The sequence below is a fragment of the Malaclemys terrapin genome, chromosome 3 (assembly GCF_027887155.1).
Source record: "Malaclemys terrapin pileata isolate rMalTer1 chromosome 3, rMalTer1.hap1, whole genome shotgun sequence".
NCBI classification, from domain to species: Eukaryota; Metazoa; Chordata; order Testudines; family Emydidae; genus Malaclemys; species Malaclemys terrapin.
In genome coordinates this window covers 60,840,487-60,858,927 of record NC_071507.1, presented here as the reverse complement: position 1 = coordinate 60,858,927, position 18,441 = coordinate 60,840,487, and the positions used below count along the sequence as shown (strand labels likewise).

Sequence of the window (18,441 nt, the reverse complement as noted above, 5' to 3'; positions counted from 1 at the left end):
TTTCACAGTATTTTTTAAGGACAAGGTCACACTGCAATCCCATCCAAAATGTTTATACCTAAAATTTCTTCCAGTTCCATATTAACCAACCCATTCACCTGCTGTTCTTCCACCCTAAGCCTCTCCTAGATAATCAAGAAGCACAGTTGTACCCCCTTGACATCAGAAGAGCCCTGAGCGCCTATCTGGATAGAAAGACCTCCAAATTATTTGTCTTGCTTGCAGGTAGATTAAAAGTGTCTGCAGTCTCTAATCAAACTCTTTCCAAGAGGATATCCATCTGCATTAATTCTTGGTCTTTTAATATTAAAGTACCTTTGAACATATGTATTTACTCTACGAGGTCCATTTCCACCTCTACAGCATTCCTCAAAAACATGCCCATTATTGAAATATGTAAGGGCATCTATACATACATTCGCTGAACACTACTCAATAACTCATGACTTTGCTTCTGATATACTGTTCAGCTCGGCTGTACTTTCTTTGGTACTAGACTCAACTCTGAAGCACCTCCCACCACACACACCTTAGAGTGAACTGCTTGGTAGTCACCTAATGTGGAGTACGCATAGGGACACTCCTTGAAGAAGAAATGGTTCTTCTTCAAGTGCTTGTTCATGTCAATTCCAATCAGGTTTGTGAGTGCACATGTGCACAGTAGCTGGAAGATTTTTCCCCTAGCAGCATCCATGGGGTTGGCCTGGGCGCCCTCTAGAGTCACACCTTCATGGTGCCCAGTAAAGGGGCCTGCCGACCTGCCACTCCCTCAATTCCTTCTTACCACCAGTGATGGTAGCTAGAATTTCCCCTGGCTCTTGCTCCGGCAAGTGGCTTAGCAGTACTTTTGGTTTTCGCTGTAGATAGTTCTAGTTGGTTAGTATAGCGTAATTAGTTCACTTATAAGTTTAGGTTACGGGGGGTTCCCCCCATTTTTCTCCCCCCTTATTTGTCACCAGGGCATGCCACAATCCCCTGGGTTCAAGACTTGCCAGGACTGCGCAAAGCGCATGCCTAAAAGTGACCCCCACAACTCCTGTTTACGGTGTCTGGTCGAGGGTCACCAAAAAGACCGCTGCAAGATCTATTGGGAATTCTGACCAAGCTCTCTTAAAGAGAGGGAGCAGTGGCTTAAAATCCTCCTCAGGGAGGCAGCTCTAAGACCTCAATCAGGTCCAGGCGCCGGGGATCCCACTCCCAGTACATCTTCGGTGCGGAGCACTCTAGCACCACCTTTGAGAGATCCGGCGTCAAAGAAAGACACTGCCAAGGAGACTCGGCACCGTCACGGAGCTTCTCGGGGGCACTCCAGGCTTTGACAGTGGTCCAATCGCTGGCACAGAAGAAGAGGACGGAAAGAGGCCGATGACCCTCGGCAAAATCCAGGGACCATCCATCAGTTGCACCTCAGTCGGGCCACGGCTCCAAGGCTCAGAGTGGGGCTACATCGACTCCTGCCCAGAAGCAGTCGAGTCCAGGCCCGTCACACTTGCTGAACCGCTCGGAGCACCTGCTGCTCCCATCCACCCTGGAGGCTTTTGAGGTGGCGCAGGACCTGCTGAGATTCATGGAGTCATTCTCATCCCTGAGGCAGGAGGATGTGCTGGCACCACAGGCTCCATCCTGGCTCCCTGTTCAGTCAAAGGGAAAGCCGGCGACGATTTCACACCAATCCCCATCACCTTGGCACCCCCCGACACCAGCACCTCCATCCAGGGAGCACAGTCAGTCCCCAGGCTCCCGACACTCTATATCGAGAGGTGCAGCGATGCCCTGGTCCTCCTATTCTGAAACATCAGCGTTGGAGTCGGATTTGTACCACTCTGACTATAGCAGGAGCAGAAGATCCAGCTCAAGGCACAATAGGGGGTCCCACCCGATGCAGTGGCCCTCACGATGACAGAACCCAGCTCAGTGGTTCTTTTGGATTCCGTGGGCTTTCTATCAAGGCCAAGGTTGGAGCCAAGGATCCTGCTCGGGAGCTGCATCAGTGGCATCCGCAATGTTTGTTCCGCCACGACCAGTGACTGAGCCATTACCTCAGGCATCAATGCTGTCAGCCGCAGCACTGTCACCGACATCGGCACCAACCGTGATACTGCCCTTGACAATGCCTTTGGCACTGGAGGCGTTAGTGGCTCAGACTGCTGCTACGGTACCGGCTGCACCTTTGGCACCAACGACAGCACCGACATCATCATTGACGTGGGCTGCGACAGTGTCGCTGAAGACCCCAGTGCAGATGCTACACCAGGCGCCTACACCATCACCGGCATAGGACCCGACATTAGCACCAATACCCGCGCCCTTCACGGCACTGGGACCGGGCCCAAGCCCCCTGGGGCCACGAGATCCCTTGGGGGGATGGTAGAGAGCAACCACCTCCTGTAGTGGCCTCCTCCTCTACTTCACCAGATGAGGCGCTGGCGGGCACTTCCGTAGCCCCAGCTCTGGAAGACTCCAGGGTGTTGCAGCAGTTGCTGCGCCAGATCACCCAGGGTCTGGGCATTAAGGCAGAGGAAGTGGTAGATGATGCACACCCTATGGTTGACATTCTGGCCCCCTCTGGCCCTTCTCATATTGCCTTACCGTTTATAAAGACAATTACGGACATGACTAAGACCTTGTGGCAGACCACAGCCTTGCTGCCACCCACTGCCAAGCGTAATGAACACCGGTACTTTGTGCCCGCCAGGAGTTATGAACACTTATATTCCCACCCCCAGTCTGACTCTATGGTGGTGGACGCTGCTAACCAGTGGAAGAGGCAAGGCTTTCAGGGCCCTTCGCCCAAGAATAGGGATGCTAAAAAACTAGCCCTATTTGGGCGAAAGCTGTACTCAACGGGGGGACTAGAACTCCGAATATCTAATCAGCAGGCCATCCTATAATACCTGATTGGTGATGGCTAAATTCATGGAGTTGCTCCCCTCGGACTTCTGTGCTGAATTTTTGGCTTTGGTCGAGAAGGGGAGACTGATCTCCAGGGTGTCCCTGCAGGTGGCACTTGACGGGGCAGATGCTGCCACCAGGGTTATGGCCACAGGAGTAGCCATGAGAAAGGGTTCATGGCTCCAGGTTTCTGGTCTCCCCAATGAGGTCCAGCAGACTATACAAGACCTGCCTTTTAGCGTGAGACTCTTTTTTCGAAGAAAATGAACAAGAGGCTAAACAGCCTAAAGGACTCTAGAGCCACCCTCAGGTCCTGGGCCTCTATACACCATCAACTCAGCAGAGACACTTCTGTCCGCAGCCTCCTCAGCGGTTCAGTCACTAGAACCGCCAGGACGGGTCCAGAAGGAGAAACAGGACCAGCAGGAGAAGGCCACGTCAACCCTTTAGCCAGCCTTTTGAAGGCACGGTCAAGGACGGTGTACCACACCAAAGGCTGGATCCACCTTGCCTTACCTTCTTGTCCTGACTATCCCCCTTCTACAGTGCATGGTCCCATATCATCTCCACATGGTAGAGAGGGGATACTCCAACCAAGTCTGTGCCCTCCCACCCTTCCACCCTCCTTCCCCGTCCCTCTTCAGGGACCTTTCTCACGAGCAACTCCTTATTCAGGAGGTGCAGTTGCTCTTATCTCTAGAGATAGTGGAGAAGGTTCCTCAGGAGCACAGGGGCGAGGGCTTTTATTCCTGGTATTTCCTAATACCGAAAGCCAAAGGTGGCCTCAGGCCCATCCTGGACCTGCAAGAACTCAACAAGTTTGTGAAGAAACTCAAGTTCCACATGATCTTGTTGGCCTCCATCATCCCCTCACTGGATCCAGCAGACTGGTATGCCTCCCTTGACTTGAAGGATGCTTGCTTTCATATTGCAATCACTCAGCCCCACAGGAAGTCCCTCAGGTTTGTGGTGAACAATACCCACTACCAATTTACAGCCCTTCCGTTCAGCCTGTCAGCAGCACCTCGAGTCTTCTCCAAGTGCATAGCAATTGTCGCTGCATTTCTGTGCAGGCACCAGGTACAGGTGTTTCCATACCTTGACGACTGGCTGATCAAGGGCCACTCCAGGACCCAAGTGGAAGTTCAAGTCAGATTCATTAGGGCCACCTTCGACAACCTGGGTCTCCTTCTAAATGAAGCAAAATTGACTCTGTCCCCTGTTCAGAGGATAGAGTATATAGGGTCATTACTGGACTTGACCCAAGCCAGGGCATACCTGCTGGAAGTGCAGTTCCAGACCCTGGCCAGATCATTTGAGGTCTCAGACAGTTTCCCACCACCACAGCAAGAAACTGCCTGAAACTTCTCGGACACATGGCTGCCTGTACCTACGTGGTGCAGCATGCCAGACTCAGGCTCCCACTGCTGCAGTCATGGTTAGCACTGGTGTATCAACCAGCCTGATACAGCTTGGACATAAGAACATAAGAATGGCCATACTGGGTCAGACCAAAGGTCCATCCAGCCCAGTACCCTGTCTATCCACAGTGGCCAATGCCAGGTGCCCCAGAAGGAGTGAACCTAACAGATAATGATCAAGTGATCTCTCTCCTGCCATCCATCTCCACCCTCTGACAAACAGAGGCTAGGGACACAATTATTTACCCAACCTGGCTAATAGCCATTAATGGACTTAACCTCCATGAATTTATCTAGTTCTCAGGGTCTCTGGTCTCAGGCGGATCTGGCTCTCCACATCAATGTCAGAGAGCTGAGAGTGGTGCACCTGGCATGCCAGACTTTCTGGGCATACTTAACGGGACAATGTGTATCAGTTATGACAGACAACACCATGGCAATGTTCTATATCAACAAAAAAGGGGTTGCACTCTCCTCTCCCCTGTGCCAGGAAGACCTCATGCTGTGGGACGTCTGTGTAGAACTTTCAATACGCCTACAAGCAGGGTACAGAACGAGCTGGTGGACCACCTCAGCAGGTCCTTTCATGGCCACGAGTGGTCCCTTCACTCGGAAATCACAAATTCAATCTTCCAGAGGTGGGGATTTCCCTAGATAGACCTATTTGTCACACAACGCAACAGGAAATGCCAGCAGTTCTGCTCCTTCCAAAATCACAGCCCGGGCTCCAGAGTGGACTCATTTCTCCTCCCATGGGGAGGTTGTCTCATATACGTCTTTCCACCTATACCGCTCGTTCACAAGGTACTCGTCAAGATCCGGAGGGAACGAGCTCAGGTCATATTGATAGCTCCAGCCTGGCCCTGCCAGCATTGGTACACATCTCTCCTAGACATATCCGTGGAAGCTCCAGTCGCCCTGCTGCTCTTCCTGGACGTTCTGACACAAGATCATGGTTGTCTCCAACATCTGAACCCCGGGGCGCTGCACCTCATGACGTGGAAGCTCTGTGGTTGAACCCGGTGGAGCTTTCTTGTTCAGACCAGATTAGACAAGTCTTCCTTGGCACCTGGAAACCCTCTACGAGAACTACCTACCTTGCCAAGTGGAAGAGATTTTCAATCTGGTTGGCACAGCGCCATTCATTCCTGATGCTAGCCTCAGTGCCGCTTATTTTGGACTACCTCCTCCATCTGAAGCAGCAGGGGCTTTATATGTCATCAATAAGGGTTCACTTGGCCGCCATCTTGGCCTTCCACCCAGGCATGGAGGGCCGCTCTGTCTTTGCTGACCCGATAGCCAGCCGGTTTCTAAAAGGTTTTGACAGGCTATACCGTCATGTCCGGCAGCCTGTCCCAGCTTCAGACCACAACCTGGTCCTTTCTAGACTCATGGGACCGCCCTTTGAACCCTTGGCGTCGTGCTCCGTGCTCTAACTCTCTTACAAGATCGCGTTCCTGATAGCGATAACCTCGGCCAGGAGGGTGTCTGAACTTAAGGCCCTAAAATCAGAGACCCCTTACACCATGTTCTATAAGGACAAGGTTCAGCTCAGACCTCATCCTGCTTTCCTACCAAAGGTTGTATCGCAGTTTCACATCAACCGGGACATCTTTCTCATGGTATTCTACCCTAAGCCGAATTCCAGTGGCAGGGAGCAGAGACTTCACTCACTGGATGTCCGTAGGGTGCTAGCCTTCTACATTGAGAGAACGAAGCTGTTCAGAAAATCGGTCCAGTTAGTTGTGGCAGTGGCAGACAGAATGAAAAGTCTGCCTGTGTCTTCGCAACGCATTTTGTCATGGATCACGTTCTGCATTTGTGAGTGCTACAACCTGGCGGGGGTTCCTGCACCTCCAATCATTGCGCATTCCACCAGGGTGCAGGCTTCATCAACAATGTTCCTGGCTCAGGTTCCCACTCAGGAAATCTGCAGAGCGGTGACATAGTCCTCCATTCATACTTTCACCATGCACTATGCGATTACCCAGCAGGCCAGAGATGATGTGGCCTTCAGACAAGCAGTGCTCCAATCAGTGGGCAACTCTGCCTCCGCCTCCTGAACTTGGGCTTGTGAGTCACCTGATTGGAACTGACATGAACAAGCACTCGAAGAAGGAAAAAACGGTTACTTGCCTTCTCATAACTGTTGTTCTTCAAGATGTGTTGTTCATGTCCATTCCAATACCCACCTTCCTACCCCTCTGTCGGAGTAGCCAGAAAGAAGGAACTGAGGGGATGGTGAGTCGGCAAGGCCCTTCATTGGGCGCCATGAAGACGCGACTCCAGGGGGTGTCCAACCGACCTCATGGATGCTGCTAGGGGAAAAATCTTCTAGCTACTGTGCATGTGCATGCACATACACCTGATTGGAATGGACATGAACAATGCATCTTGAAGAACAACAGTTACGAGAGGGTGAGTAACCATTTTTTACTCACTCTGTGCAGTAACTGTGGTTCTTAGACATGTATGTCCGTACAGTTGCTCCACTATACCTGCCCTCTGCTTCGGAGGTCTCTGTTATGGTGCTTTGTGGTTGAGGAGGAACTGAGGGTGGTTCACCTGCACAGTGTTATATAACAGCATGGGGAAGGAAGCTGACTAGCATGAATATACGGGCTGAACGGACATGGCTAAGAGAAATCTTTGATCAAAGATGCAGGGAGCAATAGCAAATCTAGAGTGCCGCACCGGTAGGGAGACACAGCTCAAAGAACCACAGTTAATGCACAGGGTGAGTAACCATTTCTTTTTGTACTCAGAAATGTAATGGATCTATATGGAAGATTTGTATGTTCTAAAAATGTGGTCATGTTTTCAGTATAATCGATTGCATTGCTAATAATCATTCTGTTGTTACATTTACAGGACATATACTTTTGTGTATTAGATGCAACTGAAGGACTTTTACGTGGTACTAGGAACATGCTAGCAAATATTTTTCTACCAGCTATCCTTGCAACAAATAATTGGGGTGCTTTAAGTCAAACCTCACAAGGAACAACTGAAAAACAGAATTTCATAGAAACCATTAATAGATATCTTTCATTTTTAGACGGTAAGAATCAGATTGAGTAAACAATCATTCTGCTTAAAAATTACTTTTTAAAAGCAGTAGAGTTGTTATAAATATGGGAAAACATTTCTTTAATTCTACAAGGAAGAATAAAATGATAAAAAACTCAAGTGTAAAAAAGAAATATATTTGGATTTATTACATACTTGACAACTTCAGTTTTATTTATATGAAATTTTTAATGTAGGGGTCTAATTAGATTTCAGAAAAACATGGTCTTTTGCGTATGAGACAGTAAAATGGTTATTATATTGCAAGATGAATTATTGTCTTATATTCCCAAAGTGAAGTGGTTCACCTTGGTAGAAACAACTGCTGGAGTCTGAGTATGTTCTGTATTTTTAATTGCTTTATTTTAGGTGCTAGAGTAAGCATAGAGGGAACTGTTGAGTTAAAAAAGATGGATCACATTGACTTTTCTAAACTTCAGTCCTTTGAGGAAGTGACAACAGCAGCTGCTAATTCTGATACAGTTCATCAACTAGAGGAAGTGCTTATGATATGGTATAAACAGATTGAACAAGTAAGTTGTTTTAACATTTTATCCTCTGGTATAGAATTAAGGATGTGACCGGGCTTCATTTGTACTAACTTCTATACAAGCATTTGCTATCTTTGTCACAATCTAATTAGAAACAAGAGTTTCTCAACAGTGAGTGTAACAACAGTAGGAAGGAGAGGACAGTAGGAAAAGAGAAACAGCAAGGAGGACATTATGTTAACATAGGCCAGCTATGTCTACAGTCGCATGGCTTCAAATCTTTTAACATCTATATCTATCTATCTATCTATCTATCTATCTATCTAATACTAGTAGTGGAAGTGGATTCAGCTTTGATAATTTATACCCTAAGGATCTGTCCCCTGATATTTTTCTCATCTTACTAATATATTTATATAAATGAGAAATATCAAGGAACAGATCTCTATATAAGATATTGGTAACATGAAATAAATATCAGGGGGCACATCCTAAGCTGTTATAAATTGTCATTGCACCGTTGACTTCAGTGTAGCTCTTTTATGATACTAGCTGAAGGTCTTCCCCCTGAAGTCCATATCAGCTATCTACTTAGCTGTTATTAGTTGGCAGCTTACTGTAGGTGAAATAGATCTTGCAGGAGCATCAAGCTGCAGTGCTTGCGAATTCCCTTGGTACATGAATGCCAAAATCCACCAGATGAGAAGAACCTTTCAAAAAAGTATTACTAATTAAAACAATCTCTTCCTCATTGTTTTATCTTAAAAATAAAAATAAATTGTCAGTTAGTTTCAAAACTCATAGTCCCTGATTCAGGAAACCACATAAGCACGTGCTTTAGTCCATCCTAATTTAGGACAGCACTTAAGCACTTGTTTAAGTCCTATTGACTTCACATCAAACATATGATTAGGTGCTATCCTGAATAGGGATAATTTCCTAAATCAGGACTCAAGTATCAGACGTCTGACGAAGTGGGTATTCACCGACGAAAGCTTATGCTCCAATACATCTGTTAGTCTTAAAGGTGCCACAGGACTCTCTGTTGCTTAAATCAGGACTGTCTTTCTGCCGTTAGCAGTGTGTGTGGTGGTTTTTTTAGTGTTTATATCTTTGGAATGTTTGCCGTGGTGCTTTGTGGAATGCCTGATCTGGCCTCTAAAGGAATCATTAGTGTGAAATATAATCTTCAGCTAGTGATGTTTGTGATTCATACCAGCTGGTGGATATCTCCATTATGAGAAACCAAATGCATATAAGAAGAGCTTTTAATGTTTCAGTTTTAACTTTGGAATTAGAGTATCTATATAAATAATGCTTAATCTTCAAGTGATTGTTCACATGGATGGCAGGGGACTGGACTCGATGACCTCTCAAGGTCCCTTCCAGTCCTAGAATCTATGAATCTATTCACTCTTGATGGACATATGCCCCATGTGTGCAAGATCAAATTTGTTTGAATACAAGTGTCTGTTGGAGCAGTGCCTGTGCCCGTTGTGTCATCCTGCTTCCTGCAGCAGAGGGTATAAAAGGCAGAGTGGCTGCAAACCATGCTGAGTTCCCTTTTACTGCTTCTGACTACTAGATGAAACCCACAGTATCCACATTCCTTTCTTTGCGAGGAACTAGAAAGTTTTTCAAGTTTAAAGTTTTAGTAGTTAGATTTTCTTTGCTATTTGACTGGTTTTTGTTTGTTTGTTTGTTTGTTGTTTTTAATCCTAGTTAGAAGTAGAGGTAGGTTTTCTACTCTGTTCTGGGTCTTTCCTTGGCACATACCTCCCTCTATGAGAGATTTCTACCCCTCCATGCCCCATGCACATACTCCCACTGAACAGGGCGCTACCCACCTGTATATAGCTCAAATGGTAGATCCTAAGTCACTGGGCTACAAGATCTTCCTGTATTGTGATGCCGCCATCTCAGTCAAAGAGGCCATACTTGGTGTGCCTTGCTAAGGGAATTGTTCTGGCACACTGTTCTATCTGTAAGTCCTTTTCAAAGAGGACCCAGAAGGCCAGAGGGTGAAGGTAAAGCTGTGCCTATTGGAATGCTTGATGCAAGTGGCCTTTGACTGGAAAGATCCTCAGAGAAATACTGACACTGTGCCTGCTGCACATGATCAGGACTCCAATTAGCCGTGATGCCATCCTGAGCTCCTGTTCTGCCTCACACAAGTCTTCTGCATCAGCCACAGTGGAGATGATATTGTAGACTCTAATGGGAATATCACTCTAATGAGTAGAGCCAGTACCTACTCCCTTGCATGGAACAGGGACAGAAAGCTTCTCTTAAGACTTGGGCATTGAGAAGTCTTAAGGTTGATTTCCATACCAAGTCCTTAGTATCCAAACCAAAGTCAGCACTGACTGGCTCCTCTAAACATAAGGACCATGTTGCCATCAGCACAGAAAGAGGCCCCATGATCTTGGCACTGACTGCCATGGTACCAAGCATTTTGGCCCCAAAAACAACACAAAGTACTGTAACTGCAGTGAGGATTCTGTACTACCCATCTGGGCACCGATAGAGACATTGGTGAGGACACAATTCTCCTTCACTGGCACTTTTGCAATATACCACATCCAAGAGGAGATGTAAGGTGGTGGTGGTTGGGGAGTCCCTTCTAAGGGGGACGGAGGCATCCATCTGCCAGCCTGACCTGATGTTTTGGGAGGTGTGCTGCCTGCCTGGAGCACATATCCGAGACATTATAGAAAGGTTGCTGATCCGTCCTCTGACCATTACCCCATGCTGCTCATCCATATGGGTATTAGTGATACTGCCAGGTGTGACCCTGAGCAGATCAGCAGTGATTAGAGGGGTCTGGGAACAAGGGTGAAGGAGTTAGTGGTGCAGGTGGTGTTCTTGTCCATCATCCTGGTTGAAGATAAGGGCCCAGGCAGGGGGACACAAATCCTGGAGATGAATGCATGGCTGTGCAGATGGGTTTGATGTTATGGTTTTGGATTCCTGGATCATAGGGATGCTGTTCCTGGAACAAGAATCATCACTTGATCATTGGCCTGGTCTGTTCATTCCCTTTGAAACATCTAGCATTAGCCACTGTTGGAAGACAGGATACTGGGTTAGATGGACCATTGGTCTGACCCAATATGGCCATGTTCTTATGGGATGCTGTTCCAGGAAGGAGGACTGCTGGGAAGAGATGGAGTCCACTTGACCAAAAAGGGGAAGAGCCTCTTCTCACATTGACAAGCCAACCTGGTAAGGAGGGCTTTAAACTAGGTTCAGAGGAGCAGGTGACGAAAGTCTACAAGTAGGTATAAAAAGGAGAACTTAAAAGAGGGCTAAATGTTTGACGGGGGAATGGAAAATTCTGATAGTCATGGGAACAGCAAGAGGGAAAACAGTGGGGGAATCTATTAACAACTTAGATGTCTGTACGCAAATGCTAGGAGTATGGGGAATAGAGATGGAGAGATGGAAGTGTAGGTAGACAAGCTAAATTATGATTTAACTGGTATTGCTGAGACTTGGTGGGTTAAATCTCATGACTTGAATATTGGTATAGAGAAGTATAGCTTGTTCAGGAAGGACAGATAGCAAAAAAAGAGGCGATATTGCATTATACATCAATAATATATACACTTGTTCTTAGGTCCTGAAGGGGGTGGGAGGCAGACCAGTTAAAAATCTGGGTGAAGATAAAAGGGGGGAAAACAGGGCAATGTCATGGTAGGGGTTTACTATTGATCAGCAAGTCAGGAGGAGGAGGCATTTGTAGGACAAAGAACAGAAATGTCCAAAACATGAGACCTGTGTTTTAAGGGACTTTAACTACCTAGGCATCTGTAGTAAAAATAATAAGGCAAAACCCAAAATGTCCAATAAGTTCTTAGAATGTATTCGGGACAATTTCTTGTTTCAGAAGGTAGTGGGGGTAGCCAGGGGGGCAGCTATTTTAGAGTTGATGAATTTTCTTACAGCCTTACCAACATTGGTCCATGTTAAGAAAATCTAGGGAAAAGGAGTTCAGGAGTCCTGACAGTTTCTCAAAGAGACAATATTAAAGGCATAGTATCCTGATGTGAAGGAAAGAGAATGAGAATAGTAAGAGGCCAATATGGCTCTACCAGGAGCTCTTCAATAACCTGAAAATCAAGAAGGAATCCTACAAAAAGTGGAAACAGACAAATTGCCAAGGAGGAGTATAAGAGATTAGTACAAGCACGTAGGAGCAAAATTTGTGGATATGTTTACACAGCACACTAAGCCCGGTCCAAGTTTAAGCCCTCACCTCCCCTACCATCCACACAGAAATCAGTCTAGGATGACCACATGTTCTGATATTATTGGGACTGTCCCAATACTAGGGGCCTTATCTTATATAGGCAGCTATTACCTGCCCACCCCGAAAAAAAAGCATCCCGATTTTTCACACTTGCTATCTGGTCACCCTGAATCAGCCTGACTTGGGCCAGTAACCCCTCTGTACTTGGTCTCTGACCAATCCCCCAGCAGGGTCCAAGGGCCCAAGTTCTTCTGTGATATGTGTCAAAGCCCAGGCATTTTGCAGCATGGATGCAGCTCAAGTCCGGGTTGGCAAATTCGGTTCTAGAGAGTCTGTCATCACTATCCCATAATCCCCTTGGTGTGCTTTCCAGCCCTTCCATCCCAAAACTTCCCACTTGCTTCCCAGGAACTGGAAGCAACTTCCTGATTCAAATATAGCTGCTTGGTGTTTAACTCTTCATTTCCACATGGACTGCTCAATTGGAAACACAGTCAACCCTAACATATATTAGCTATGACCAGCACAAAGATGAAGAATGAAGCATGCTGCTAGGTGGCCAGAGGGACACAGCTGGTTTCTGGTTAACCTCTGGTGGAAGGCGAGCAAGACATTTGACGTCAACAAGAACATAAGAAAGGATCATGTCTTCAAAGCTATATCCAAGTATCTGGAGATGTTGATCAACTGGACAGCAGAACAATGCAGAAAGTGAATGAAGCGGCTGAATGTAGACTGCTGCAAAGTTAAGGATACTAATGGCACCTCTGGGAACTCCCTGTCTTCCTACCTCTTTTACGAGGAATTCAGCTGGGTTCTGGGAATCGTGGTGAGCACTGAGCCCACAGTGGTGCATGACAATCTGCTGAGCAGAGATGGCACTCTTATAGCCCCCCCTGCCCTTGGTCACAGGCATTGCTGGAGAAGAGCTAATCACTGGAGGAAGGGCAAGAAGTGACCCTGATGCTGAGGCTGATAACCGTTGAAGCTGTGCCGCGGGGACAGCTACAGCTGGGGAGCAGCTAACTTCAGAACAGGCATCAGAGGAAGAGCTTGGTAAGTTTCTGCCACCATGTTTGTTTTTATTAATATATGAATGGGAATGATTTATGGCTTATGGCCCTATGAAGTATTAATACAAGCCGTGTTTTTTGTGTGCTTCTGGTCAGTGTAGAACCTATGACATTCGCTAGTACCCCCCTTCCCTCTGACACCATGTAGAATTCAAAATGGACAACACAGAAAGGAAAAGGTTAAGCAGTTATAACATTTTTACTAGTTCCTCACTGTTGGGATTCCTTCCGAGATCTTTTCCACTTGTCTTATCCAGAAACCTTGTCCACTTCTTGGAGAACACTTCATCTAGTTCTCTGGGATCCCAAAAACTCAGACACCAGATTTCGTCACTCAGGTTCCTTTATTTGACATACTGCAAAGCTATGCTCAGTTGATCAGACCCAAGCGTGGGTGGGTGTAAGATGTGCCACACATCCAACATTACTTAGAAAAACTCTTCCTTTTATATACATGAATACATTACATTGTGTTTACTGTACTCTGTATCACACGTTTATGAATTGTCTTGATTACTTTGCAGCAACCAATCCCTGTACAGCATGCTCTGTCCATGCATTGTCCACACTTGACTTACTCTTTTCCTTGTGAATACATTCCTAATTTATCTTGTCCACTGTTAGTAAATGGTTCGCTGGATGTTCACCCTGTTATCTTAGCTGGCTCAGACATTCTGTCTTTTTAGTCTACTGACCTATTTATTTCAGCCTAGTGATCTGTTTGCCTAAGTCTATCTTCCAAGCAATGAGGCCTTCTTCCAAGTTTTAATTACTCAGGTCAGGCCAGGGTTCAGCTACACTCGCTGATTAAGTATGGGTTAGGCTCCACAATTAATAGCCTCACATACCTCACCCGCGTGATACAGCACACCTTATAAATCAGCCACACCTGCACTGCCCTGGACTGCCTTGAAACTGAGTTCCAAAAAACCCCTGGGTGTTATCACTTTAACCTGTCTGGTCATTCAGTGACAGACCTGCGGGTGGCTATATTACAACAGAAAAACTTCAAAAACAGACTCCAAAGAGAGACTGCAGAGCTAGAATTGATATGCAAACTAGACACAATTAACTCCGGTTTGAATAAGGACTGGGAATGGCTGAGCCATTACAAACGTTGACTATCTCCCCTTGTAAGTATTCTCACACTTCTTATCACACTGTCTGTACTCGGCTAGCTTGATTATCACTTCAAAAGTTTTTTTTTTTTTTTTTTTTTTTTTTTTTTTTTCTCTTAATTAATTGGCCTCTCAGAGTTAGTAAGACAACTCCCACCTGTTTATGCTCTCTGTATGTGTGTATATATATATCTCCTCATTATATGTTCCATTCTATATGCATCCGAAGAAGTGGGCTGTAGTCCACGAAAGCTTATGCTCTAATAAATTTGTTAGTCTCTAAGGTGCCACAAGTACTCCTGTTCTTCTTTTTGCGGATACAGACTAACACGGCTGTTACTCTGAACCCTGGGTGTTATGAGTCCAAACAAAACCATACTGTGTATATTTGGTCCAAAGCTGGCTTTAAAATATGGGTCCAAATTACGAGGAGGGTTGCTGTCTTTCTGTGTTAGGAGTCCCCAGGCCAACCAGTCACGTTTGTGCCTGGACACAAGGTGATTGTAAGGAGGCTGTACTGTGTCTCCATGCTGAATCAGCATCTTGTTGATTTTACCACAAATTTTCATCCATTGCTGACTGGTGATGAATGTGAACTTCTCAGAGTAGGAATTCCAGATGATCTGTTGCGTTCCAGGACAGGGCATACTTATTAAGCCACCCCTGTAACTCATAAGCCCCCTCCATTCCAAGATGAGATTGGCTGTCACTAGACACCTAAATATATCCATAGCATACGTGGATGGCTGTCTTCCACTGGCCTGGAGCAGTAGTTCATTCTTCCACTTAGGGACCCCCAGAATGATAGTGTTCTCTAGAGTTTGCCCTTCCTGAAAGGTTGAAAAATCATAACTAGTGACTAGACCACTTATAAGTCATCCTCCTCCCTAGAATAAATGAAGGGGATGTAGAAATGTAGATTTCAACTGAATTTTGTATCTGTGTCTTACCATGATGTGTGATGGTTTTCAGTGCTGCTCCAAAGGATGTCTGAAATGGCCAATGTTTTTTGTATGAATGAAACAAAGCTCACTGATAAAAAGTATCATCTTTTGATGTAGAATTAAAGCAGTCTTTTATAGAGTGGAAATGTAATTTTTTATCATGATATTTTTCCTTTCAAGGCTCTTCCATCTCGGCAAGGCAAACACAAACACACGGAGCCTGGAGGAGTGGACCCACCTACTGCAGGCATGGAGGGAGAGTGAGTCTGAGATGAATGGATGGGAGAGTATCTAGATAAAATAAATCAGCAGACTGAATTCCAGAAGGACCAAATGGAGTATCAAAAAGATAAGGGTGCAAGGAGGGTGGAAAGAGAGACGGAAACTGCACAGCATGAGAAGAGATTCGTGGAGAGATTCATGGAGCATGACTGCAGGTTTAGGAAGAAAGACAGCACAGCAGAAGGAGCTCTTTGAACAGTTACTTGTGCTCACAACTATCAGACTGCAGGCCGCCCTGCCACCTTCAGCTACAGACCCACACCTTGAGTCCATTCCACGCTATTGTGTCCTGCACCTGCAGACTATGCGGCCTTTCCTCAATTCAGGGAGTGCTGGACCATGTCACAGACAATGAACACAGTAGTACATAGAACAGAGAAATTTACCTTGTGAATTAATCCAGTCCAGTTGCAGTCCACACATGCAAAACTCACGAGAAATATCAAGGAAAACAGGGGGCAGGGGAGACCCAGGAATAGCTGGACATCTCATTTCAGAACATGCACCTTTCACTGTTTTGGCACTGTTTGCTTGTTGTTTGTATGTGTTGTTAGTAGCCAATCTGCCTTTCTGGTTCTTACAGTGATATGTAAATATCTATATAAAATAAAGCACACAAGGCTACAATAGCAAGTTTTATTACATGTAATTTAAAAGTGGCACAAATTGTAATGAGTGACATCACATGTACATTCTCAATAAATTTCATAATAAAAATTTACAAAGCGTGATCACAGCAATCCATAAACTTTGAGTTGCAATACATTGCCAGTATTGATAAAACACATATCTCCATACATTTCATGGAAGTGTTTACAAAATTCATAATATGTAATACCAATACATTCAAAAAAAATCCCATAGCTGCCATACACCCATCCGCAGCACAACCTCAAATACCATTTCATTTCCCCTCATGCATTGGACCATGCAAATCCATTATGTGGGAGCACAAAACATCCTTGATTTTTGTTGTGCTTGTGGATCTAGCACCAGTCATGAGAGGGGCATTATCGGGCTGTGTGTACCAGTTCAGAAATCCAGCAGTGTCCTGGGTCCATTTCTGATTAAAAGATTCCCCCTTGTCCTTGCAGACATTGTGCAGACTGCACTGGCAACACTGGCATCCAAATGGTTTTGAAGGCAGCACCTATGGGATTTCAATCCGCCAAATGCACATTTCACCACCATCCTACAGCTACTAAGTGTATAACTGAATATTCTTTGCCAGTTCTTCTGAAATCAGGATACAGTTTCATAAGCCATGGCAACAGGAGTTAAGCAGGGTGCCTTAGAATAACAGTGAGGACAGTAACTCCATTTATAACAATACCATTCAGTGGAAATAATATCCTAGCTTGTCCTTAAACATAAAGCCCTGATCTATAGAGCACCCTGCCAGTGCATCTCATGTTAGTGTCCATGATTCTGCTCTGTGGTTGACCAGCGCTTGCTTAACAATGGAGTAGAACCCTTTGTGGTTTATATACTTATGCACGTCTTGCAGAAGCCAAACTATAGGCACATTAGTCTCATTAGTGGCTCTGGTGCTGTTTGGGAAGCCCATTTTCTCAAAGCCACCAATTATTTCAGGACCATTTGTGAAGCCCGCACCTTTGGATATATTATAATCCTGATCAATTTACAAACCTCTGCCACAACAATCCCCACAGTTGATTGCTAACTTCAAACTGGTTAGCCACAGACATGTAGCAGTCTGGGATAGCCAGCTTCTAGATGGATATAGTGACCTGCTTCTGGACCAGCATGGACTCCCTCTATGGGTGGGTGTCTTGGTGCAGAATGGTTGAAGTAAACTTTTCACAAACCTCCAGGAACGTCTGCTTCTTAATGTGAAAGTTCTGTACCCATTGTTGGCCATACTAGGTCTGGATGATAATGAGATCGCATCAATCTGTGCTTGTAACCCTGCTCTAGAAGCACTGGTTTATATAGGGAGAATCTGCAGCTAATGCAACAGGCATGAGCAGTTTCAACTGTGTCACAGCTGGCATGTCAGCATCCCCCTTCAAGAGATGCATTTGGCAGTTCAGAGACTGCTGCTGAAATGCCCACCAGCAACTTGCAGGACCTCCACCTGATTTCCAGAATGGATCTAACAGCATGAGGAGGAGAAGTTCTTTAAGTAGTGTCCTTATGTGTGCTCCACTGTAGGTGCAGTAGCATCCCTGTGCCTGGGATCAGAGATTTTTGGTAGCAATGCCTGTTGGGCTGCACATGCGCTCCTCCCCATCTCACGCCGTGAGCAGTATCTATATAGCACTGTGCAGTCCGGCCACTCTCAGTTCCTTCTCAACCACCTTTGGTCTTGGACAAAATCCTGAGAAGAGCCCTTCATACCTCTATAGTACCTTTAGTAATAGTAGTGTTTCCATTGTAACTTCATAGTTATTAGCTGTTTCCTTTATTTTTCTTTTATTCTCCCTTAAATTTCCCCCCCTCTTTCCTCTCCATTACTCTTTAGATTAGCGTAGGTTTCCTTTTTTCTATGCCCTTCCCTACCAAAAAGTTCTCCCTTCTTGGGGGCTATGCCCGGATCCCCCGTGTTTAAGAGGTACTTCTCATGTTGCGAGGCCATCCCCGTAAGCAACAGATAGTCACTCCTGGTGTGTATGTTGTTTGGGCGAGGGGCATGTATCACAAAAGTGCACCCACTGCCTCAGATTGAAAGTGCTGTCCAGAAAGGACCATGAACTGAGACTAAAATTTTTATGAATGGAGAGTTCACTACAACCAGCCTCAGACCCTGGTCTCAATACCTCTTCTCTGTGGTAGTCACCATTGGCACAGTCATCGGTTGACCCCCACATGCCGCGCACCACTAACAGAAAATCTATGTTCTCTTGCCCAGATGAGAAGAAAGGCGCCCTGAGCTCAC

General features: G+C 45.8%; 1 protein-coding gene across 1 annotated transcript in view; it reads left to right on the top strand.

Annotated features, from left to right (window-relative positions):
* The window catches only part of DNAH8 (dynein axonemal heavy chain 8), a 581,193-nt gene that overhangs the window by 29,594 nt on the left and 533,158 nt on the right, over nucleotides 1-18,441 (top strand). Inside the window, exons 7-8 of the mRNA XM_054024546.1 lie at nucleotides 7,185-7,374; nucleotides 7,752-7,915. Coding sequence (XP_053880521.1) covers nucleotides 7,185-7,374; nucleotides 7,752-7,915 — 354 coding nt within the window. The remainder of the gene's footprint in view (nucleotides 1-7,184; nucleotides 7,375-7,751; nucleotides 7,916-18,441) is intronic.